Here is a 26,133-nt window from a genome sequence, read left to right on the forward strand (position 1 = left end):
CAGACGAAGAACCGTAGATAGGCGACTCCTCTACAATCGGGACGTCATGGCACAAGGCGGAGCAGAGCTCTTTCGGTTTAGTAGGGCTGTGTCCGAACGGGACCGAAATGATAGGGTGAAGCAGCAGAACCAGTTTTGGTGGCTTCAATCGGTACTTGATAGTGGGTAGTCGGGATGGGGTTTTAAGCCTTGGCCGGCTTACATACTTGTTTTATAGTTTTAGGGTTTAGTTTTAAGTAGAATAGGCATGGTGGCACACAAAAAAAAATATTTTAGAAAAAATTAAAATTAAAAAAAAAAACAAAAAAACAAAAAAAACATGGAATATAAAAAAAATATAAAAAAAAAATAATAAAAAAAAATAATAAAAAAAAAACATAAAAAAGACAATAAAATATAAAAACAAAAAAAGTTAGATTTGCCGCTGTGGTTGTTCTAGTTTTAAGTAGTTTATAGGTAGAATAGGTAGTTTAAGTTAGCTTTAAGTTTTATATTAAGGACCTTACTTTAAGTAGTTTTTAAGTAAAAATAAAAAAGGACCTTGATATTAGTTTTTTCTCATAATTTTCTAATAAATACAAAATAAATAAAATTGAATTGAAGTTAAAATAGATCTTAGGGCCGAAAGGCATTAGTAGTTTAACTTAGAGTGTCCGTATGGGACCATTAAGTTAGTTGCAAGTTATGGATAATTAGGCTAGTTTTATGAATTTTTAAAAGCTGTAAGAGAGGTTTAAGAATGAATTAATAAAAATGAATTAAAAAAAAAGAGCCCTTTCTGCATCTTTCTGCCTTATTATCTGTATAACAAAATTTATTTGAAGTTGATATCTCTTCTGGTTCTTGAGCTATGGAGGACGAAAAAAACGTACGGACGTACGAACGCACGTACACGCACGCACAGACATCTTTCTAAAAATCTTTTATTTCGACTCTAAGAAAACGTCAAGAAATGTCCAAATTTTCAATTTGACAAATCGGACCCATTACAATAACTTCTTATGAAAAGTTAAAAATAAATTAGTTTGTTTATTTAACAACAATTAACAAACCAGGCATCAAATGAAAAATCCGGTACAGTTCATATACGGATCTAAATTGTATATAATGAATGCGTTCACGTGAATTAAAGAATACCACGCAGGAATGGAATCGCGTAAGGCGATAGTTGATTGTCACTGTTTTGATATTCAATTTCGATTATCAACCTTTGTTTGTTCTGTGTAAAGTGATCGCTAAAACTTTACTATTTGCTTTCAGCACTTATCCAAGTTTGGGAAACTGTGCACAAATTGCAACAAGGATAAATGTCATTTCGATCAGCTTTTGTGTTTGTTGTGTTGAATTTCGAATTTGCAAAGTATTGTTTCTGCAAAAATGTAAGTATACCTCTAACTTTACTTAATACTAGTTAAAAATAAATACAAATATTTGTTATATTTTTCAAAAAAAAAATATTCTTTTGTTGAATCTAAGGGCTCAATTTTAATGAAAAGTTGGAATAGAACCGACTGCACAGTCGTTGATAAACACCCCCAAGAAGATTTAAAGTTGCATCCAGTTGAAGGATAGGAGCAACCGCAAAACATACACAAACGTTTCTTTGTTCAATCGAACATTTTTCAAGAATCTAAAAAAAAATTATTTATACATACATATATGTACATACATAATGTTGTAAATAACTTATTTATGAATATTCATAGAAAGTTACATAGTAACATTGGGTTAGGAAGTTTCAAATTGCTTTATTCCTTAAGTTGATTCTCAGCAATTAAACTTTTTTGTAGTAATTTCTTGTTCTGGTGCTTTAATAGTACATTTGCATTGAAGTATACATTACTGTTCACTTATTTAATTTTTTTTTACTAGATTTTAAATTTATATTAGAGCTGAAGTTCACACAAATTATCTTTCTCACAAAAAATTAATGAAAATATATGAAAGTGACACCTAAATAGCTGTCACCAATAAACCATAGTAAAAAAGTGATAGTCAATTTGATAATCGCCTTCCGTGGAGCAAAATCATCAATTTTGATGGGCAACTATCAACAATCACCTTATGCGGTTCCACCCCAGTATTACTGACGTTACCGACATACACAGATTCACTTCAAATGAATAGTAGAATAGTGATTAGTGAAAATTTAAGAAAAATGCCCCCCTAAATAACAGAATAGGGCTGAAAGTCTGGATCTGCACGGATAACTTTTTGACTGTAGAATTAATGTTTAACAGATACATTTTGTTTCTAATAATTATAAATAAGAGTTTTCGAAAACTTCCAATTTTACCTAAGAAATACATTCACAATTCAATTTCAATCTTGAAAAACTTCTACACAAACTTAAGATGTAAAATTTTAAACGATTTAGTAAGTAAGTTAGAAACGTGATTTTTTAAATTTAAACAATTTAAGCTCCTTACTGTAGCTGATGGAAAAAAAGGGAAACATACTTCATCGTGTTTAACACATAAAAAGATATTTGTGAATAGTTGAAAAATAAAAAGCTACAAAAATAGATTTAATTTGCAACGAATGCAAAATTTTTTTGAAAATATTATAATGAGAAATAATGATAAAAAGTAGAATTATCATTATAATAAAAACAAAATAAGAATGGTACTATTTTTGTAACTATAAATAACTTCACTGTAAAAGTATTTCAAATTATTTAAGTAATTTGTAGTGATACTCTTATTTTTGACAACTGCTTCCACTATTCGCCCCTTAGAATTCAACAATTTGCACATGTCTCCACGGATATGGAGTACCATTCACTTTAAATATCAGTTTTGGATTTACAATCCCCGGTCATTTGCCTAAAAATAACCCATAAGGGCTCAATTGGGTTTAGGTCGGGGGATTGTGATAAATAAATAAATTGGGTGGCGCAACAGTCCGTTGTGGACCAGGGCCTTAGTGACTTACAACTCTCAACCATTCCTGTGTGCGAGTACTGTTGTCAGGAATGGAAGGGACCTACAATTTTAGGCCGAATCCGAACGGCTAATTTGAGAAAGCACTTTTTCATGACAAGAATACTCCTGAAATTTTTTTTTTTAATTAAGGTGGCACAGGCAGGGATTGAACCCAACACCCCTTGCATGACAGTCCAACGCACTTTTTTTTCTTTTTCAAATTCATTTTTATTTATTCAATCTTAAACCCATCTTAAAGCTAGACAAAAATTATTAAAACTAGCCTAATTATACACTTCTTCACACTTTGGAAGTCAAAGAACGACTGAGTCCAACGCACTAACCATCATTCCACGGGTACTACCGGGGGATTGTGATAGCCATTCCATAATTTTATTGATTTTGTTTTGTTTAAGTATTTTTTAGCCAATTTAGAGGAATGCTTTGGGTCATAATTCTGCATGAACTCCTATTTGATTGGCACCTCCTCATTTAATGGTAATATGAAAAGCACCTCCAAATCAATATATTTCACCACAATTGTTCACTGTCTTCTTTGTCAAATGCCTTGTTCCATCTTTTCACTCGGCTACAAAGCGTTTTTGCAATAAGAACGATGCAAGGTGTTTGTTTGCAAAGTCGAAAGGTCTTTGTATAATGTTTTTTTTTTTTTGCTAAAAAACGGCATTTTTCGTGGACTTCTACCAGGAAGACTTGCTTCTATTAGTAGGTTTCTTATTGTTCTAGATGTCACTGGTTTGTTTGATTAATTGTTGAATTCTCTCAAAGAAAGAAATTGTTTTTTCTAACATATTCTTACCAATAGTGTATCAAAATGCGAAGAAGTTTATCTTTTTCTTTATCTAGTTTCTTCTTTTGGACTTGAATGTGAATACTTTTTTCTGTAAAAAAATTAAGGTTTTCGCAATTTCAACTATCGTTTTTCCAGTTTGTCTTACTTTTGATAATACTTAATAACTTCGCATTAAAAAATGAGTATAATGTAATCCACGACCTATATTTATTGAAATTTTATGCCTTTTAAAAACTTGAGTATCGAATGGAAAACATCTGACAATCTAATAAACAAACTCGAAACGCCTTTTTGCATACAAACAAATATGTATGCTTAAGTTACGTTAGAATATTAGTTAAAGTAGCTTGTTTCTTTTATATTTTCCAGGCGAAACCATCATTAGCCTTAAACTTTTTGACCGAAGTGGAAAAAAAATAAGTTATTTTCAAAAATCAATTTATCATATGAGAGCACTATTAGGTATGATTAAAGTATAGAAAGACTAACGACAAAAAAATTAATTGCTAACAAAAATATTGGCTATGTTAAATCAGAAAAACACTTGTTTCTATTATTTTTTCCAACACTGTATTTGACTTAAGCTAACTACCCATAATGGCTTCTTTGACTTAAGTAATTTGCTAATTATCCATGATTTACGGACATTTTAAAACGAATAGAACCTTTTCTCAGACTTATTTTCTTTGATTTGTCAAGAAGTTTGTAATCAGTATTGGAAAAGTATTAAAATAATTCGTAAACTGTTAAATATTTAAAAGCTACGACTTTAACAAAAGTACAAATACTCATAGAAACAATTTAAAATTAAACTATTCAGGAAAGTTTTAGAATGTTTCTAAAATATTTGTTATAACAACTTCTTAACGAAACAAAACAAATAGTGTTACTGTATTAAGCCCGCTCTACTTAAAACCACACCAAAAATATTTTTGTTTGTCTAGGCACAATAAAAACTTCTTTATACCTACAACAAGGTTTATTGTTCTAGAAAATAACTAAGCTTCCTAAGCACATTCCTACTCACTTTTAGTCACAAAAAATACATTTCATTTTCATTACATTAAAAATAATATTTACATATTTTTTTAAGATGGTTTTCAAAGCCTAAAAGTTTTGTGGAATAGAACTGAGACAATTTTTAATATTTAAAGTATTCTCCAATCTATATTTTTATAAATGTAAAAAAGGCCTTCATTAAATTACTTAAATCGGTCCAAAAATAAAGTTAATACATTTTTTAACCAAATTCCATTCCCAGTGAATTTCAAAACAAACGTAAAAAAATTCTTCTGTCACTATCCCCTTCCAAATAGCTTTCAATAGCGAGACGAATGCGAATTGCCAAGCCTAAAGGTAGTAAATGTTTTCCCGCTCTTAAATTCCAGAACAATGCACAACGCACAAGCAGCAAAAATATTTTTGTTCCCAAAGATATAAGAGCGAACATCTGTCAGGGTTCAGGCTTCAGGGAGTGCTATGCTACTGCTACTGCTAGGCCAAGCACACACAACAACAACAACAACAAAACACACAACAGAGAGTTGAAAAAATCTAGCACGACGCCCAAATGTCCATATCTGATGTCAAACCCCATTTAAGTTGACCTCAAAACACACCAAACAACAAATCTGAGAAAATAAAAACATACCTTGAAAGGCTTTTTGTTATCAGCATCCATTTCGTTAGTAATTTTGATGGATTTGTTCGCGAAACTTCACCTAAAACACTTGTCACAAAAGATTGCACACAATTCTATATTATTTCTGTCAAATCTGACACTTCTCGACTTTGTTCTCTCTTTGTTATACTTTTAAGTTCTTTACAAATTCCTTCTCACACAGTCTTAACAACACGAGGTGTAGATTGTAGGAAGAAAAAAGAACTGCACTCACCAGAGAAAAGTCTCGATTAACACACCCGAATATTCCGCCGGTTGAATATCGAATGAATCCAGACCAAATCGTGCAATGCCAATATAAACTGCAACTTTAAAGCTTTTCTTTCCAGACTAAACTACATAAGAAGACCAAAGCTTTTAAACTTCAGCAAAGAACTTTAATGAGAGACTTTCAGTTCAGCTCTTTTTCTATATAACAACGTATTAAAGAGAAATCTAAAGACTGTACTCTACAAGGAGTGTACTACAGTGTACAGTACACTGTACTATACACATAAAAACAACATTTATATAGAAACTTGGTTTTGCTTTAAAGGTGCCAAAAAGTTGGGTGGAAAACCTCGGGGGTGGTTCCGCAAGAAGATTATTGTCATGGGTGTAAAAGGGTATACCCGTTCGTCGTCGCACGTCTCCACCAGCTCTTCGGGTTTGTCCTCGTCTTCATCTTGAGCGATACGAAAATCAATGAAGAAATTTCATCTTTAAGTTTGGTTTTTGTAAGACTTGTTTTCACTTTAAGAACATAATGTACTTATAGCTTTATGATGTATAGGAGTATTTTCATCTAGGTACCTACGTTAAGACGTTTTCGGGGCAAAATAGTTCGTCGAACATTCCAGGAATGTTCGTTTATCTGTCTGCAAGCAATTCAGAATCATGAAAAATGGAGAATTGTTGTTTTTTGTTGGTGTATTTTAATCCATTTTAGTGTCCCCCTGAATGGGAAATTAAGCTAAAGGGAATGACCTAGCTGTTGTCGGGTGAGGAGTGTGGACGGGGGGAAAAGTTTTCAATTCGATTTCTATGTTTTAAATGTAAGAAGTCTCAGAAGAGGATACTTAAGCTGGTTCAAGTACTTGATATTTTGTTTTCATAGGAAGGGTGTTTGTTGTGTAGTTTTGTGTTTGTCCTCTTTTTTTGTTTATGACAGTCTTTATGGTCTTTCTATTTGTTTTTTTTAAAGAGGATGAACTATTTGGCATTGCATAGAGAGACGGTGAAGTGGGGATATACAAGATAAGAAGTGGAGTAGGTACTTAGTTTAACTTGCATTTTTGTTTAATTGGATGAACTGATGGAGTCGCGTAACTAGAGGATTTTGAAAAAGAGTTTTAGCAAAGATAAATTTAAAAAAAAAGTGTCCTGGGCATCTGTGCTGTTTTGGAGAAATAAATACAAATGAAGTCATATTTTTTTTATATCTTTTAAGGTATATGCCATTTGAAAAGTGAAAACAGGTAGGATATTTCAATAAGCTGATTTTTCGCGTTTGTGGGTCGGAAAATCTTATCTTCGACGCGTCAAGGTTTAGTGCGGTTCTTAGGTTGGCATTAGAGGCGTGATTAGACCTTCTTTACGAATGTAATCAAGCTCCGGTGTTATGGGAAATGTGTTGCGCTACCGAGCTATGATTAATTGCTTTTCATGGCTCAAATCGGAAGAAATTCATGTGGCCGAAATTTACTTTCATACCTACAAGCAACGAAACAATTGCTATTTTACAAAAAGAGACTGGTATGCGACCCACACTTATAACTTCCCAGACGAGCTGTAGATTAGTCTTGCTTAAAAGGTTTGAAGGTTTTCGTGTTTTGTTAAAAAAGTTATCAGTTAAATTGTCCTTAAATTTTTTTAAATAACCAAAAATATTTTGCATAGTTTGATTTCAAAATCTATCCACGAGATTTTTAGTCATTAACCAATTTTTACCAACTTAAGAAGCATTTGCGTACTATTTTTTTGAAATTTTAATTTTTTATGAAAAAACTGACTGTTGGATTTTTATAAAAAAATTAACTGAATGTCTAAAATAATATTTTCTGTGAGATAAAATAATTTGAAGCCAATATTATTAAAGTTTGAACAGATATTTGAGTCGAAAGTAAATTTGTACCAATTTTAATATCGTTTTTTTTAGGTTATTAATTTTTATACAAAAAACTTTCAAAATTTTACCGAATGTTGAAAACAATATCTTTTATAAAATAAAATTATTTTGAAGCCATAATCTCAAATTTTTAAAAGATATTTGAATCGAAAATCAATTTTTATGAACTTTTGTCAATTTTATTTTGTAAAAAAAAACTGCCAATTCGATTTTTCTCAAAATGTTACTGAAAGTTAAAAACAATATTTTTTAAAAGATGAAATAAGTTTATAACCAATATCTCAAAGTTTTGAATATATATTAAAGTCGAAAATCAATTTTTACAAACTCTTTTTCATTTATTTAGGTTTTTAATGTTTTTGTAAAACAACTGTGAGTTGGATTTTTCTCAAAATTTTACTGAATTTTAAAAACATTAATTTTAAAAAGTTAAAATTAGTTGGAAGCCATAATCTCAAAATTTTGCAAAGATATTTGAGTCGAATATAATTTTTACAAATAGAGTAATGTTTTTTTTAGGTTTTATGTTTTATAAAAAAAAAAAAAACTTTCAATTCGATTTTTTCAAAAATTTGACCAGATGTTAAAAACGTTATTCTTCGTTGCATAAAATCATTAAGGAAATAAAATCGTTTTTTGTTTGTAAAACTATCGAAATGAAAAATATTTTGTTTTAGTTCTTTTGATTTATAAAAAACCGTTTATAGGAGTTTTTTCCAAAAATATATTTATTTTGTATCACGTTACAATATATAAATTAAAATTCAACTCAAGTCTCTAGTGTTAGTGGTTCGTGAGATGTTTAGGGTTAACCAACATTTTTACGTTTTTTTAAATTGCTATGGTAAAAAAACACCACACACTCAATTTTTTTGAGAGTCCTTTATGCATTATTATCTGTACCGTAAAATTTATTTGAAGTCATATCATAACTCTATTGGTTCTTGAGCTATAAAAAATAATAAATTTGGCAGCGCAACAGTCCGTTGAGAACTAGGGCCTAGTGACTTTCAACTCTCAACCATTCCTTTGTGCGAGTAATGTTGTCAGGAAATCCAAACGGCTAATTTGAGAAAGTACTTTTCATGACAAGAATTACTCTAGGGTAATTTGTCAATTCCTCGCAAGAGGCAGTACCTGTGAAAAAAAAACTTTAGATGGCATAGGCAAGGATCGAACCCACGACCTTTGGCATAATAGTCCAACGCCCTAACCATCATCTTATGCTATTATACAAATTTTCTTATCATTCGAAAACAGTAGGATATCTGAGTTTATTAATTTAAGACATACATAGTTAAAAGGTAAGACGAAGAGTAGTGGTCTAAGATTACTACCTTGTGGGACTCCAGAAGTGGCATGCGTGGGACTGGAGACTGAGTAATGAAACAGGACTTTATAAGTTGTATTCTCAAGGTAGGAGCTTATCCAATTTATAAATTTAGATGGAAAACCTAGTGCTCTAAGTTTGAGATAAATTATCTTATGAGATATTTTATCAAAGACTTTACTGTAATCAGTGTATTCAACATCATCTTAATTGCCATTCTCTAGGCCTGACAAAACTTTGGATACAAATTCAATTAGTTAGTCTAAGTGGATCTTTCTTTAAGACAAGGAGGAGACAAAAATTCTTGCAATGCAAATGAAAGGAATCATAAACTAAGCTTTCAAAAAGTTTTGGGATGCATGAAAGTTTAGCAATAGGTCTATAATTGTTATTTTCAGTTTAATTGCCTTGTTTATGAATCGGGAGTATATATGAATCTACCTATTTATGAGGAAACACGATTATTCTGAAAACATTTTTATTGTAACTTTATAAGCTTTCCTTCTTAAAAGCCAAACACTGATTGTTCTTAAGAAATGCTTGTTTATTGAAGTATTAAAATGAAACCTCCTATTGTTGTATTATCTTAATATGTAATTCCTTAATTTGATACAAGATGGCGTATTTTTAGTTTTAGTTAACTTTCCCTCAATTACCAGAGTCCACTGCATTGATGGTCCCACAATGTAGTCATTACCTTTTCGAAGCGTTCAATCCACTGCGCAACTTGAGCCTTTATATAATAACATCAATGGGTTACTGATAAGTCATCCTTTTTTTATTAAGTATACCATGTTTTGTAGACACCTGTTCATTAAGGTCTAAAGTTTCCTGATGGTAATCGTTGATGTTCTGATTATGATTCTGCATGATTTTGGTATTACGTTTGATCGGAACAGAGAAAATAATTCTTACAACATCAAAACCTGGCAATACGCCTTTATTTGATGGCAAGTTCTTACACTTGCTGCCCCAGACATTGTTTTATTGCTTAGTTTAAAAAAAAAAAAAAAGGATTTACGCAGAGATAAACTTTCTCTTATTTGGCGAAATGCTTCAAGTGAGTTCCTATTTCTAAGCTACCAAGACATTGGCTAAGTCCATCTATAAATTGAATTTTTGAGTAACGAAAAACCAATACCCTATATGCATATATGATAAACCACAATCACCACGATACTCTCACAAGGAGGCCATCCCATATATATGTTCCTGGAATTAACCAGGGGGCTACAACAGACACCATGGTACTACATCTACAGTCTTTGATGAAGTGACATCTAAGGAAGATAACCCTAGAAGTGGTCGCCAAACTTCTTGTGGGATGCAATCCGCTGAGTTTTATCTAAAATTTACATAATTCCTAAAAATGATTTTTTATTCCACTTCAGACTTATTTTAATCTTTATATGAAATACCAACGACTTATAGAGTCATTCGACTTGTATTGACGACAGTCCTGTGTTAACCATTCCTCGCTAGATTTAATCTTAGGATGGAAGTTAACCATAGCTTCTTGCGTTCACTCACAAGTTGAGAATTTACTCAGAGCAATTCTAAGTAGTGCCTTTTTCAATAACTATGAATTGATCAGTATCATTCATCATCGAACTGCACTGATTTCTCTTACTTGTACCCAGGGGCCACCACGTAGCGGGGCCACCACGTAGCGGGGCCACCACGTAGCGCTTCTTCCTTTCAGATTGAAGACAAGCATATAGCTTCAATACATCTACATGGAAGTCAGTTTGACCCCCGTTTGCTCGGAACAGTACTTACTTTGTCTTCAAGCTGAGAGAGTTTGTCCACCAAACATTGGACAACATCCCAAACTTAGCCTTTGATTTCCAAATACGGCTAGCAATATCTTTTTCGGTTCCACCTCCATCCTTGTTGTTATTTGATGGAGATCCATTATCCTTTGAGATCGTATCGTATGCGTAGTCTATTTGTTTCAAGTATGTTGTCAGAGTCCATGCTTACAGCAGCACATCACTGATCTCCAATAAGAATAGAATTGTTGATAATATGTCGGCCTTATCTTCTCCACTTTTGACTTCAAACAATTGTGACAACCATGCAGTTGGACGTGACATTTGGATCTTTCATAAAGCGCCTTTAGAAATGAGTTTATTTATATATATTCCTCTTTCGCAAAGCAACCCAGAAAAACTCCCTGTTAATAATGTCAAAAGCTTTCTCAAGTTCGATAAACAGGAGCTAAGTGGTGATCAAAATTTAATCCACATTTTCGATGATGAATCCTGCTTGTTCAAAGTTAAATATTGATTCTTTTTTCTTATGTGTTCTAAGACAAACTTCGCACTTCATAAGGTCTTGGTCTATTCGTTTTTCAGTGCTATTTGATCGTGGTACATATCTCTTCCTTACTGGAGGGTGAGGTGCGTAATCGGGAATTTTTCACAACGGGCAATTCAGAAAATTCAATTGCACTTTGCTATCCGATACATCGTTTATAACCAACACCACAATAAGGTCGGGTAGATGTGAGGTTTTAAGAAAATTATTTTTTTTTATTTGAAAGGCGCATGTATGCCATTAAGTGTGGAATATATCATAATTCAAATACCTGTCTCGGCTTGTTACAGTGGCACGGATCCGAGTGGTCTAATTTCGATGACTCTTCCGCATAGATTCAGCTAAATTTGAGTGATGGCCTGTGTTATGTTCACCTTTATGGCATCAATCGATTGTGGTTTATTTGCATAGACCTGCAACTTCAAGAAACCCTACAGGAAAAAGTCTAGCAGGGTCAAATCGCATGACCTTGGTGTCCAATTCACATCACCGCTGCCAGAGATAACCTTACCTTTAAATCGTTCATGCAAAATGTCAATCGTGCCGCTTGCTGTGTGGCACGTAGCTCCGTCCTGCTGAAATCACATGTCGTCTAGGTCCATATGGTTCAGTTTGGGCCATAAGAAATAAGTTATTATCTCGCTGACAGTGACCGCCTCACTAACGTAGTTTTCAGTACAGACCAATTACGCCACCGGCCCAAAATCCATACCAAACGGTAAGGATGCATTATCACCTGGTGAACCTCGGGTGGGTTGGTGCTGTCCCATATACGACAATTTGTCTTGTTAACTCAGCCATTGATCCAAAAATGTGCATCGCCACTAAAGATTATTTTTGGGCCCAAACTGGAGTCCTCTTCCAAACGATTCGAATCCCAGTCAGCGAACAAACGGCGTTGTCTATGGTCATGAACTTTGGACTTCTTAGTCAATTAGATGTTGTACGAGTAAGGTCTAAGCCTCGAAGCAAAATTCGCCAAGTTGGCGTTTGCGAAAGGTCGAGTTCTTATAGACTGCCTCGGGCTCTGCTGCACACTTTTATGGATAGTGGCGATGTTCTCGGCCGATCTTGCATTCGTTGAACGAATGGTTGTTGGCTAATTGTTTAATGAACCGGTCGTTTCAAATTTGGCCACTGAACGTTGAAGAGTCAACTGTGAAGGGCCACCACAACTACCGTAATGAACACTCATTTTGATAATAAAGTTTTATCTTTTAAATGATGTAATGATAATTTGACAGATGTCACCAAAACAAAATGGCCACCATGGCGGGCCAAAATCTACCCTCGCCAATTAAAAAATCCTTTAGTAAAGAATTCGTTCAAATTATTCCTTTAACATTCAACGCAACCATCTAATTGACGTTGTTTTACTCCCCAATCCTGTCATATAATTATGTATATGCGCAGTTTTGTTGATGTATTCATGTAAATACCAACATATAATCCTATATATATGTAAAATACAAAAATTCAATCCTTATCTTAAACAAAAAACCCTACAAAAATAGTGCCCTTAAGGCAATTTTAGCAGTCAGAGCCCTACGGTTAAGTACACCATAGTCTACAAAGAACTCATTTTATTATTCTTTTCCATGAGAAAACATTTAACTCTTTTATTGTCTGGACAATAAAATTTTAACCAAAACTCATTCAACCAAAAACACGTCCTCTATTCTCTACTCTCTATTCTCTTCCACCCCCTCAATTATCCCACTCTTCATTTTTAAAGAATAAACACAAAACCAAAGGTGCCCATCGACACCAAAGGACATTGCTTCCACATGCCTGCTTTTTGTATCCATCACAAATGTGCCCTCATCCATGAATCGTCTTGGGTAAATGGCCCTTTTATCAATGGCTGGCACAACATCATATAACTGACATATGTAGCTACGGTATATAAACCCAGCTTTACCTACTAACTCTTCGTCTTAGCTGGTTAATTGCCAAAGGATCTTTTTTCAATTTGCAACACAAAAACCTCACAGAGTGAAGCCCTCTATGTGTAATGTCTATAGATGTACATAGGTGGAATTGCATATATGGGCAATGGGGGAACAGGGAATAGGTATATTTTGAAAGGATGCCAAAGTCCCTTGCACTTTACCTAAAGGTTCTTTTCACGTTTTTTTGTTTTTGGCAGGATAGAACATTCTAAAAAAAAAAAGAGGGCGTGGTTGTTTTATGTTGCACAGACAAACTGTTCGTTCTTCTTTTCAAAATTCAAAAAGAAAACAAACTTCAATCTCAATAACTCCCTTTGAAAGTTAATCCTTTTGCCAGATAACCTACAAAAATCTCTTTACAAAAATGGTCTTTTGTCTCTTATACTTTATATGTGTGTGTATGTATTTTGTTTTATTTCAACTAAAAATAAAGTTCCAAGGATAAAGCCTAACGCAAAGGAACTTCTTCATTCAGCAAACATGAAACAGAAAAATATGTTTGCATTTCATAAGTAAACACAGATTACAGTTATGCTGACTAAACATTCACGCACACTACCAAACAAAAATGACGACACAAAAGCGTATCCTTAAAAAATGTAAAACTAGGTCAAATTGCATTTCTTTGGGGAGTGTTATGGGGGGGTGTATAAGAACTTTGACGTGGGGATGTGATGTTGAAACATCCAGTTCATTCTCTATGGGGTTAAAGTGAAATACGTAACTAGCTTCGTCCTAGTGACGTAGTCACTCGCTTGCTTGCTCGCTCGCTCGCTCGCTCGATTTGGGTGCAACACACTGGTCTCCGTGTAAACCGTCCATGTAAACGGTTATGTCCTCGAGTATATAATGTGCCATTAGGTCGTTCACCCAAACCTAAAGCTCTTTGGGGCTCTCTCTTTTTATCGTGCCATAACCATAAAGACTGATAACAAGGACTCTGTCAAATAACTATACGAATACGACTACGACGACGACGACGGCCAACACCCCTATGGAAAGGAGTTGGGGATTATTATAATATATATCTACCAAAGATGAAATTTGGCACCTTCCTAAGCAGGTTTATGGATGTACACGGGTTTTTGAAGTCTTGAACTGTACTTCTTTAGGGTTGTAAATCGGATTTAAAATGTGTGTCAACCTATGCATTTTAAGATAGGGTAAGACAAGTGCTAAAAATAGAACTGGTGTATTCTTTTTTTAAAAACGGAGCAAATACAACCTCATGCTTATTTCAAAACTAGGTATAGTCTATATATATTGTCTCTATACATGTAGCTATGCTATGATAGATAAATAGAATGCCTTGAAAAGTGAAGAGAGATCCTAGGGTTTGTGTTTTTAAGAGCGCTTAAAAAGCTTTCTATGCAAATATACATAGAGAACTATAAAAGCTCTATCCAAAAACTATTCTCATTTAAGCTGCATTTCAGAGACTCAACTGGTTTGAAAAAGCTAACACACATACGAATTGAAGACCATCGTCACTTTGTCTGATGGTCTGGAGGCAATGCGCAAAGCCATCGGGTTCAGAAACTTCATATTAATACTGTCATTTGAATGTTGTTTGTTTTGGGCTCCGGGGCGTATGCGCACTTTTTCAGTTTTAGTTATTTTGTATGGAGCTGCGTTTGATTTCGAGGGAAGAAAACACGTTTGTTGTTTTAATCACAGTTTATATTTTGGATAATGAAGAAGTTAGAAAGGGGGGGTTTGAAATAATAAGCAGATCAAATGAAGACAAAAAAAAGTCTCTAGAATTTATACTTCATGTTTACCTCTATGTCTGGTTCATGTCATTGAAAATTTAAACCAATTCTATAAAAAAAAGTAAAGGGTGGTTAGTTTTTAAGGGCCGATGTTGATTTTGATTAAAACACAAATTATTTAGGAAATTATTGGCATTTCTTTTGATTATGATAATTTTTGTAGGGTTCAATTATGTATTGAACAAAATAATGACAGCACCAGCTTCATCCGATGGTCCAAATTTCCGTTACACTGAAGTATAATTCAGGTTTTATGCCGTTAATGTGCCGAATTATATCATCCTTTAGCTCTTTAATTGTGAATGACTTAAAATTATCAAGATGCTTTAGTTCTTGAGTCCATTGCACCTTGTAAATTCAAATTGAGTTAGTCTGAAATAGAGAAATGTCAAATGAAATGCAGAAAAAAACGTGACGTTTAGATTTGTGGTTCATATTTAACACCTGCCCTTAACCTCTGACGTGCTGGGTTTCAAGCAGCCTCTGGTTTAATGAGGTATGTCGACAGGCAAATGCAGCCAAACAAGAGACACCAAAGTGGCGCTGATAAGAAGGACGAGAGCTGCTCACGAGCTCGATGAGCAAAAGATTAAAGATGAACACCGACTTCTCGGAAGGAAAAAGAGAGAGAACATGAAAAACCTGCGGTCGAATATTTTGAGAGATTCAAAAGCAGGAATGAAGTTTGAAAGTTTTATGAAAAGGTGAAACGAAATTCACAAGTACATAAACCTTGAACCGAAGGAAACATCATAGTGACCCCAGCAGTTAATGCTGAGGCTTTGGAAGGACCACTTCTGTTGACTGTATAACGGCGACGACGAACTGAATTTCGCTGTCAGGCAGCATGATCCATTCAACATAGACGACGAAAGCCAACAATCCCGTCCTCCCAAGGTAGAGGAAGTAAAAAAGACCATATCTAAGCTGACGTTTAACAAAGCCGCTAGAGCGGATGGCTTGAATGCCGAGCTCTTTAAAGCAGTTGGAGATAGAGCTGTAGCAAACCGTATGTATTCGTTACTTAGTAACGGGTATTTTAGTTTGTACCGAGTAACGTTTCGGTACTCTAAAATAAATGTCGTTACTTTTATGATCTAGTTACTTTTGTTTAGGTAGTTATTTCATACTAAATGACGCATGACATACTAGCATAGAAAGTGGTATTACACAGTCATAATGTATCCTGTGATAGTGTGCTGTGTTTCGTTTTTCTGTGAACTGTGTGTGTCATATGTGAGTTGAGTTAACATGTACATACAGTTGTGTTCAAAAAAATAGGAGTGCCTGTTCTTTTCAGATTAAATCGTAACTCAAAAGTTGTATAATTTTTTTAAATTTATTTTTTCTTTTGTACAAAATAGGTAATCCAGTCTTGTATTATTATGCTGAAAGACTACTTTGTTTAAAACAAATAAGGTAGTAAAAACATGAATTTTATCAAAATAAAGCCAAAACGAATTGTTCAAAATAATAGGAGTAAACAAAATAAAGTATAAAAAAATAAAAAAAAAATGTTCAATATTATAATTTTTTGTCAGTATTTTGTGGAAAATCCTTTGTTTTTTTATAATTGCTGCACATCTACGTATCATAGAGTTCACAAGTGCCTGACAACGCTCAAGTGGAATTTGGTTCCATGTTTCCTAGACTGCGTCCCACAACTGCCTTGAATTCAAGGGCCTTCGTCGAGAAACACCCTTTTTCACATCTGCCCATACATTTTCTATGGGATTGAGGTCAGGCGACTGAGCTGGCCAGTCCATGACCTCAACCCCATTGACCCGAAACCATTCCTTGGCAGACTTACTGGTGTGTTTCGGGTCGTTGTCTTGTTGAAATACCCATTTAACCGGCATATTCCAACTCCCATAAGGCAGCATCACACTGGACATTATATCCACACAAACGCGCTGGTCCATCGTGCCAATGATTTGATGTATGGGGCCAACACCAGCACATGAGAAACTGCCCCATGCCATCACTTTAGCACCTCCATACTTTACCGTTTTAATGGTGTACCGAGGCTTGAACTCGGAATTTTCTGGACGTCGGACGTATTGCCTAGAGCCAGTTCCACCGAATAAAACAATTTTGGTTTCGTCAGTCCACAAAATGTTTCTCTTTTCTTTCTCTGCAGGCCAATTAGCACGGCTTCTTGCAAATTTCAAACGAGCGGCTACATGTTTTTTTGTAAGCATCGGCACTTTTCGTGGACTGCGAGCGGAAAGATTGTGTTCCAACAATGGCCTTCTTTTTGTTACGCTACTTACTGCCGGTCCTAGATCTTCCTGGATCATCTTAGAGGACGCAAAAGGATCCTTTCGGCTGTAGCGAACAATACGACGATCGTCATTTTCACTTGATTTTCGTTTTCGTCCCCAGGTTTTGACTTTTTTTTCATATTTTACAGCATTGGCGATCATTTGATCAGAGCACCCCAACATCAACTTTATATCCTTATAAGTTTTTCCTTCATTTCGCAACTTTTTTATGAGTTCCCGTTTTTCGTCGGTGCAGTGCTTTCCTCGGCCCACTAAATAACCAAACGTGTTTAGATATTCGATATTTCAACTATTTAATATTTCTATTTTAATTTAGTTACTTACTGTTTTTTTTTTTAAGTTTTTGTTTTTTTTTTACGTACAATATAACTCACTCCTATTATTTTGAATAACCTGATTGAGAGTAAAGATCATTTGATCTCTGGTTACAAATGTAAACGGTTATGAATTGCAAACCAGTTCATTGTTTTACCATCTTTAATGTCCCGTTATACTTACCAGTAGAGAAATGGGCTGATTACCAGTATACACATGGTAAAAAAAACACTTGAGCAAATTTTGTAAGAGCACTCCTATTATTTTGAACACAGCTGTATATGTAGCTAAGTAGTTGAGTAGTATAAGTTAAGTGTGCGTTTTTATTGTAATGGGTAACGTCTCTTTTCATTTTTCGTATCGGTTGTAGGTTGTAGGATGAGTGATATTATTATTTGTATGTTTTGCATCATTTACTTATGTTACCGTTACTTTGTGTCAGTATTGATATTTTTTGAATTAAGTTACTTTGAACGTCGTTACTTTTTTAGTTAGTGGGAAATCTCGAACTGAATTTAGGTACTTTGGCGTCGTTGTTTTTTAAGTGGAAAATCTCAAATTTAAATTAGTAAATGCATTCAAATGGAGCGAAAAAGAAGTAAACTTTGGAACGTTTTTAGTCCAATTCAAGACAGTCGTGAACGCGACAAGGTTAAGTGTGATTTGTGCCATTCATGTTATTCTGTTAAAAGTGGTTCAGTTACAAATTAAAAAAAAAACATTTACTGTCTAAACATCTATCGGCGTATGAATCTATTTCAATCCCAAATGTGCAACCTTCTCCAATGCCTTCTAGAAGTATCCCTATCGAAACGTGCGAAGATGTCCAAGAAATTCCAAATATATCAGGTAACGAATGTAATGCAAATGCAAAGCCAATACAATTGAAGTATAATTTGGCTCTTTAAAAGATAAAATATCAAAAAAGATAAAATGACAAAAATTTAAATATATATTTTTCAATGCAACACATTTAATATCTTTTATTTAAGTTTCTCTTAATATTTCCTTCATATTTTCCGCTCACTGTGCTGAGAAAACTAATATCCTGATATCAGCTGCATTCAAATTAACAGATACACAAACTATCTTTGTGTTTATGTACAATTTCAAACAAAAATGTATCATTTGGCTTGTGTTCTTGTGCATCTGAAATATGTACCTAATACATTTTTAACGAAAATACCAATTTCAATGAAAGTAACGAAAGTAACTAGTAACGATACATTTGTACCGAATATTTATACCAAGAGTAACGTATACATACGGGTACTCATTTTAAAGTTACTTTGACAGCTCTAGTTGGAGATAAGTTGGTTAGGAGCATGCAACAACTTATCTGTAAGATATGTTCGGAAGAAAGCATGTCCATTGAATGGAAAAACGGTATTATTTGCCCGATTCAGAAAAAAGAAGACCATCTAAACTGCACCAAATTTAAAGGCATCAGTCAACATCGCTTACAAAATCTTTTCTGCGTCAATATGTGAACGTCTTAGCCCCATCGTCAACAACCTGATAGATCCTTAACAGTGTGGTCTTAGACCAGGAAAGTCCAAAGTCGGCCAAATATTCACAATACAGCAGATCCTTGAAAAAATCCAAGAACATTAAATCGACACCCACCATCTCTTCATTGATTTTAATGACGTCATCTACAGGATCAAGCTGTATAGAGCCATGTCTAGTTTTTGGACTCCTTGCTAAACTTGTCCGTTTGTGCAGGATGATCATGGAGGATTCACGCATCTCTATAAATGTTGAAAAAAACTTAACACAACCTTTCGATGTCAAAAAAGGTTTTAGACAAGGTGATGCGCTGTCATATGACTTTTTTAACATCGTGCTTAAAAGAATAGTGCAGAGCTCACACGTCAAGACTAGAGTCACTATCTTTCAAAAGTCTGTCCAATTACTAGCATATGTTGATGACATTGACATAATCAAAAGAACTCAGCGTGATGTCAATGGGGATTTTGCGTGTATTGAGGCGGAGGCGGCAAAAATGGGTTTAACTGTTAATGAGGGCAAAGCAAAGTACATGCTGTAGTCAAGAAAGGACACCATCGACAGAAGTAACTTTGAGGGAGTTAAGGACTTCGTCTACCTATGCTTTGCTTTGAACACAGAAAACAATACCAGCGCTGAGATCAAACGAAGAATTACTCTTTGCTAACCGCTTTTTCTTTGGGGTAAAAAGCAATGGAGTAGCAAAGCCCTCTCTCGGGGGACCAATTATGTCACTATATAAGACCCTTATCATCCCCGTCCTGCTATACGGTGCATGATCCTGCTATACGGCATGGACTATGACAAAAGCGGATGAAAGCACCTTGGGTCGTTTCGAGAGAAAAGTTTAACCCGTGATAACTAATATGGCTGGGTCACGTAGAGTACATGAAAACCAGCCCGGAAAGTCTTCGAATTAACACCCACATGACAGCACAGTAGAGGAAGACCGCGGATCAGGTGGCTCGCACAAGTGGAAAGTGCCGTCACGCAACTTGAAAGGTGAAACTGGAGAAATCTAGCTTGTTGGGCGAGGCCCTAGTTCGCACAGGGCTGTAGTGCCACCTTAAGTTAGTAAGTAAGTAGGTTTTAATAGAATCTATCATCAATTTAAGTTCAATAAAGAAAAACAGTTGCCTCTTTCTTTCAGACAGGCAGGATAAATATTATGTAGGTTTAAGGAAAGATTAATATAAAACCTGAGTAAATATCTATATGCATTCCACCGTGGTACTCGAACTTCTAGGGTGCCTATCAGTTTACACTTCAGCTCAATTTCGGACGTACCGTGAAGTATATAGATTCCTTTGTTCAGCACAGTTTTTCCATCTTTCTCTTTTGTATTCCAATCCTTAAGACCTTAATTATCATAATAACCTCTTGAAACACAAACACGCTTCAGCTTCCGCTTTGCCTGACGTTTACGAGTTTAGCCATAGAAATTGAATGGATGCTACTCGTATATCACAATGAAGCTTCGACCCCACGTTTCATTTGACAATCGTAAGGAAAAAACGTAATGTTACGTAATGTGACTCCGAACGGAATCTCTAGTTCAAATTTATTTAACATTTGCTTTGTCTGACAGCTCAACAGCTGTAAAAAAGCCAACAAACAAAATTCATTTGCTTTTGAGGGATTCCCATTAGTAATTATAGGCTGTGTAAGCTTCTTCCGCGATTAATTTAATGTTTTCGATTTCAAAACTCATATTTTTTATTATGAGAAAAAATAACAGCTGCTAATGGCAGAAGTGCCATTTTAGAAATGTCATATTGGAAGCACGGTTGCCAATCGGAAAAAAAAAGTTTGTTTCCAAATTTGAAACTAAAAATGACCACTTGTAGGTAAAAATGACGAACATAATTAATTGAAGTCCGAAAAAGTTTTAAACACAGATTGATAAATCTTCACATTTGTCTTAATATATTTTCCATATTATGCAGATGACATTTTTTTAATTACGTAAAAATAAACTCACAAAATCCCTAAAAAACTTAATTAAATTAGATTAACCCGAATAAATATAACGAAACATAAAAATAAAGCGTTTTAAGGTAAGATCAAAGTTTACAAGCTTAGAAAATGTAAATGCAAAAACATAAGTTAAGAAAATGTATTACTCTCCAGCCACTGAGACTATTTTGAAGATCTTTGCCCACCACGTTATTAAAATTAAGTCTATTCGTTTACTTTTTTTTAAACAAACTATTACAAAAAAAAACGACTTTTTATCGTTGATTGTGTTTTTTGGAAAATCGCATCGTCGATTTCATTACTTCATCTTTGGGATCACCTGAACCAAGTTAAGAAATAAAATCAATTTAAAATAATATTGAAATTTTGAAATCCGACAAAAAACTTTTCGGAGTTATTTTGGATACATTTCTGAAATTATTATTTAAATAACTAGTAGCAATCGTTTTAAAAATTCTATATACATAAACAAAAATGTAAAGAGTTTATTTTTACAATAATTGTATTAAAAGTAGTTAGGTATTTTGAGAACTTTTACGGCTTATGTAATGAGTAGATAATTGTCTCTGTTCCCTCAGTCCAATTCAGATCAAGAGTTTATATTTTTATTAAAGTTGCACAAAGTTGCTTAAATGAGTTTTAAAGTTGTTTCTGCTTAGCCAAGAACGTTTTCGTTACTCAAATTGTCGAACATATTTTTTCGTTTCCGAAAAATATGACCAAGTGAAAAAATAATGACCAAATTTGGTCACAGATGTTCAATGTGGCAACCGTGATTGAATGTGTCATTCAAAGCAACCTCGAAGCAGGCCCAACGTAACGCAGACGAAGCCGAAGCTGAAGAGTGTTTGTGTTTCAGCCATTAGTACTTTTTGGATGAATATTGTTAGATTTTGTTTATATTGTTTGTTGATTACTTAGAAATATTTAGTAAAACTATGTGAAAGTAGTAAAGGATAAGTGAATAACTTTACGTTAAATGTCAAAAGTCCGTTTTGAAAACTGAAAGTATTCCCTTACAGTATTACTTTCCATAGGAAGTTATTGTAATGGGCTCCGATTTGTCAAATTGAAAATTTTGACATTTATCGACGTTTCAAGGTCCCTAGAGTCGAAATAAAAGATTTTTAGAAAGATGTCTGTGCGTGCGTGTGTACGTATGTATGTTCGTACGTCCGTACGATCGCGACGTTTTTTTCGTCGTCCATAGCTCAAGAACCAAAAGAGATATCGACAATTTTGTTATACAAATAATAAAGCAGAAAGATGCAGAAAGGACTCTCAAGAAAATTACGTGGGTAGTTTTTTTACCATAGCAGTTTGAAAAAAAGGTGACAATTTTGGTCAACCCTAAATATCTTACGAACCAAAAACGCTAGACACTTGAATCAAATTTTATATTATAAACTGTAACGCGATACCAAATAAGTATATTTTTTGAAAAAAAAATCCATTTAATGTTTTTTTTTATAAATCAAAAAAGCTGAAAAAAAAAATGTTTCACCTCCAAAATTTTACGACTAAAATATGATTTCATCTCCAAAACAATTTTGTGCAACGAAGAATAATGTTTTTGACATCTGATGAAGTTTTGAGAAAAATCTAATTTACAGTTTTTTTTATAAAAAATAAAAATCTAAAAAAAACATTACTTAAAGTTGGTAAACATTGATTTTGGACTCAAATATCTTTTCAAAACTTTGAGATATTGGCTTTAATTTACATTTATCTTTCCAAAAATATTGTTGTCAACATTCAGTAAAATTTTGAAAAAAATCGAATTGACAGTTTTTTTTACAAAAATTAAAAACCGAAAAAAAATTAACAAAAGTTGGTAAAAAATGATTTTCGACTTAAATATCTTTTCAAAAATTTGAAATATTGGCTTCAAACTTATTTATCTTATAAGAAATATTGTTTTTAACATTCGATAAAATTTTGAAAAATCGAATTGACAGTTTAAAAAAAAAATAAAACTCTAAAAAAAAACAATACTAAAACTTGGTAAAAATTTACTTTCGGGTCAAATAGTTTTTCAAAAATTAAAAATATTGGCTTCAAACTTATTTTATTTCACAGAAAATATTGTTTTTGATATTCAGTAATTTTTATATAAAAATCCAACAGTCCGTTTTTTCATAAAAAAATAAAATCTACAAAAAATAGTACGCAAATTTGGTTAAAATTGATACGAGTACATATAGACAAACTTTTAAGCAAGACAAATCGACAGACGGGATGGGAAGTTATCAGTGTGGGTCGCATCCCAGCCTCTTTTTTCTCTCAGGACTGGACACCTTTCGACAAAATGAAAAATATCCTCTCGTTCAGCCATGTTGCAAATATCACATAGCAATGGAAGATTTTCGCGATGTGGAACGTAATTTATGTTTAGCAGTTCACCTCTTACCCGAAACATGTTGGAGATTTTCTCTACAGTATTTATGTCCTGGGAGTAGTTTCTTTCATTGAGGTTATAATTCAGCCTGTTATAGGTCATCCGATGAAGTGAGCTGGATGCCTGTTCTGTGAACACATTTCTAAAATTTTCATCCAGACGCTTAATTACCTGGTATACAGTGATGATTTCCATGTACTCTCTTCACTCAGATTTAAAGTTACACCTGTATCTTCTGCTAGCCCAATCCAATCTTTAACCCATCCTGTTTCGCTTTGGATCGCTTGTAAAGCTGCCTTTTTTGGTAAGCGATTGTTGGGGATATTCAGTACTTTTAGAATGCAATCGACTTGCAGCTTCGACTTTTTTATGAAGAGGGGGATAAGCCTCTTTCATGTAGTTTGGAGTGCATGTAGAAAGTCAGAATGTTCGTTTTAAATAAAATCTCAGGAGTTTTTCCACAGTCTCAAATTGATTTGCTCCCCGAACTTGGCGTGCGTAAAACAGGATTGATTGGGATACCGCTTCGAAAACTTTATATTAACTGATATGTGTAATGTTTTTGTTGTTGAAACATATTTTCCATGCCACGTTAATCGCGGTTTTAGCCTTAAGAAGTTTTTCGTTGAGGTGTTTTTCCATACTTAAGTTTTGGGTAAAATATACTCATAAGTATTTGTGTTCTTTAACTCTTTCTATGTTTTCATTGTTGAAGTACCATTGTTCACTTGAACTTGACCTTCCTCCACCTTTCTTGATAACCATCACTTTCGACTTGTTCAGGTTCACTACCAAGCTCCATCGTCTACAGTATTCCGAAAGTCGATTTATCATAACCTGTAAGGATTGCTGTGAGTTTGCCAGCAAGACTATATCATATGCGAACAGTAAGGCTTTAATGACCTCTGCAGCATATCTAACACCTCCTGGTTATGCGTCAGTGATGTCATTTATATTTACCTAGTACGAACAAGCTAGGACTGAGAGCACAGCCCTGTCTTACTCCCAACTGCGTCTGAAACTATTTAGATACCTGCTTTCTATTCTATACCACTGCTCTCGTGTCTGCGTACAAGTTCTGAATAACTCTTCCAAACTTAAACGACATCCCGGATCCAAACAACTTGAACATCAATGCGTTTCCATCAACGTAGTTAAATGCAGCTTTAAGATCCACAAAAAAAGTGGATAGCTTTTTATTTATTTTTTCCAAAAAAGACTCAGCAATGCTCCTTAGAACTAATATATGATCGATGGTCAAGTAACCCGACCTGAATCCGGCTTGAGACTCACATAATAGATTATTCGAGTCTATCCACGTGTTCAGCCGGAATCACGAATCAACGAGATTCCTCTATAATTGGCTTGATCTTCGATGTTGCCTTTTTTGTGTATCGGAAAAATCAAAGCATCTTCAAACTGCTGAGGGATGATTCCAGTTTCAAAAATTTGATTATAAATGTTTGCCAGGTTCCTAATTAATCGTCAGTGCCATATCTGTAGAATTCCGCTGGTATCCTGTCTGCACCTGCCGCTTCTCCATCTGCTAGTGCGTTGACCGATACGTGACCCTCATGCTGGGAAATTGCACTGTCTAAAGTCTCGTCATGAATATAGGGTTGGGCATAGTAGATCGTAACTGGGTCCAACATTGCTGGGTTCAGCAGATGATTGAAATGATTTCGTAGAGTAGAAGTACCCAATCCACGATTGATAATATACTTCGATCTATTTAGTTTTAGGGCCAAGTTCCAAAATTCAGAAGTATTACTACATCTTGACGATAAGCATTTGTTGGCACCTTATGTGCCTCCGTTATAAATTATTCAATTTTGCTCAAACACATTTTTTTAGTCATTTTAGTCGGACAGTAGGAGTGAATTCAGTTTTGTTCTGTAATTTGAGGCCGTTGTATTCCTCCATTAAAGTTTGGGCATAAATTCTAAGGCCCCAATTTCCTCTCGTACCATTTCGCACCAATTGGCATATGATCTGAATAGTTTCTTGTTTAAACTTTAAAATCAGTTATAAGTGAGCTCCATTCACCTCTTTCCAAGCTATAATCTATATAAGAGCTACCCAGTTTCCCAACAAATGTGAATTCATCTTGGTTGTCTCCCTCACTGGTACCGTTTTGGATCCGGAGCAGGAAAGGATTCCATAACAACAACTTTGCACCCCTTCCATTCTTCATTTTTTCTTTTGGGAATTGCCTATGATAAATTTGATGTGCTTACCTCGAAATTTCAAAAACCAAAATCTAGAAAGCAGGAATCTATCTACAGTGCAAAAATCTAGGAAAGAACAAAACCTAGGAAAAATATCTCTTTAAGTGTTACCAATTTTTTGGAAATGATTATACCTAGTCAAGTCATAAATACTATACATTTATGCTTCATTGGCATGTACAAATTTCTTGATTCCAGTCCTTAATAATCATGGAGTGGGGTTACATCCAAAATCGTATTGTTGTAATTGGGCTTTTCAAGTTTAGTATGGAAAAAGGTGATATCTTTCGAATCTTGCAGCCGCTGGGAATTGTCCTGTAAAATTATTCGAGGATTGGTGGAGTAAGAGACCCCAAAAGATCAGGCCGGCCATGCACTGTGAGGACTCCGCGAGCCATCAAAGCTGTACGGGCTTGAATCAGAAGAAAACCGTTAAGAAAACAGAAAATCTTGTCGCGAGAAATGAATATCTCTCAGAAATCCATGTCTCGCATAATTAAAGAAGACCTAGGACTCAGTACC

At 34.3% G+C, this 26,133-nt stretch overlaps 1 protein-coding gene across 1 annotated transcript in view; it reads right to left on the minus strand.

The window, feature by feature from the left end:
- LOC129938578 (DNA fragmentation factor subunit alpha-like) overlaps nucleotides 1-5,679 on the minus strand; it is a 115,180-nt gene extending 109,501 nt beyond the window's left edge. Inside the window, exon 1 of the mRNA XM_056046218.1 lies at nucleotides 5,390-5,679. Within this exon, the coding sequence (XP_055902193.1) occupies nucleotides 5,390-5,419 (30 nt within the window). The 5' untranslated portion in view covers nucleotides 5,420-5,679. The remainder of the gene's footprint in view (nucleotides 1-5,389) is intronic.
- Between the last annotated feature and the right edge of the window lie 20,454 nt (nucleotides 5,680-26,133).

The sequence above is a fragment of the Eupeodes corollae genome, chromosome 1 (genome assembly GCF_945859685.1).
Source record: "Eupeodes corollae chromosome 1, idEupCoro1.1, whole genome shotgun sequence".
Lineage (NCBI taxonomy): Eukaryota > Metazoa > Arthropoda > Insecta > Diptera > Syrphidae > Eupeodes > Eupeodes corollae.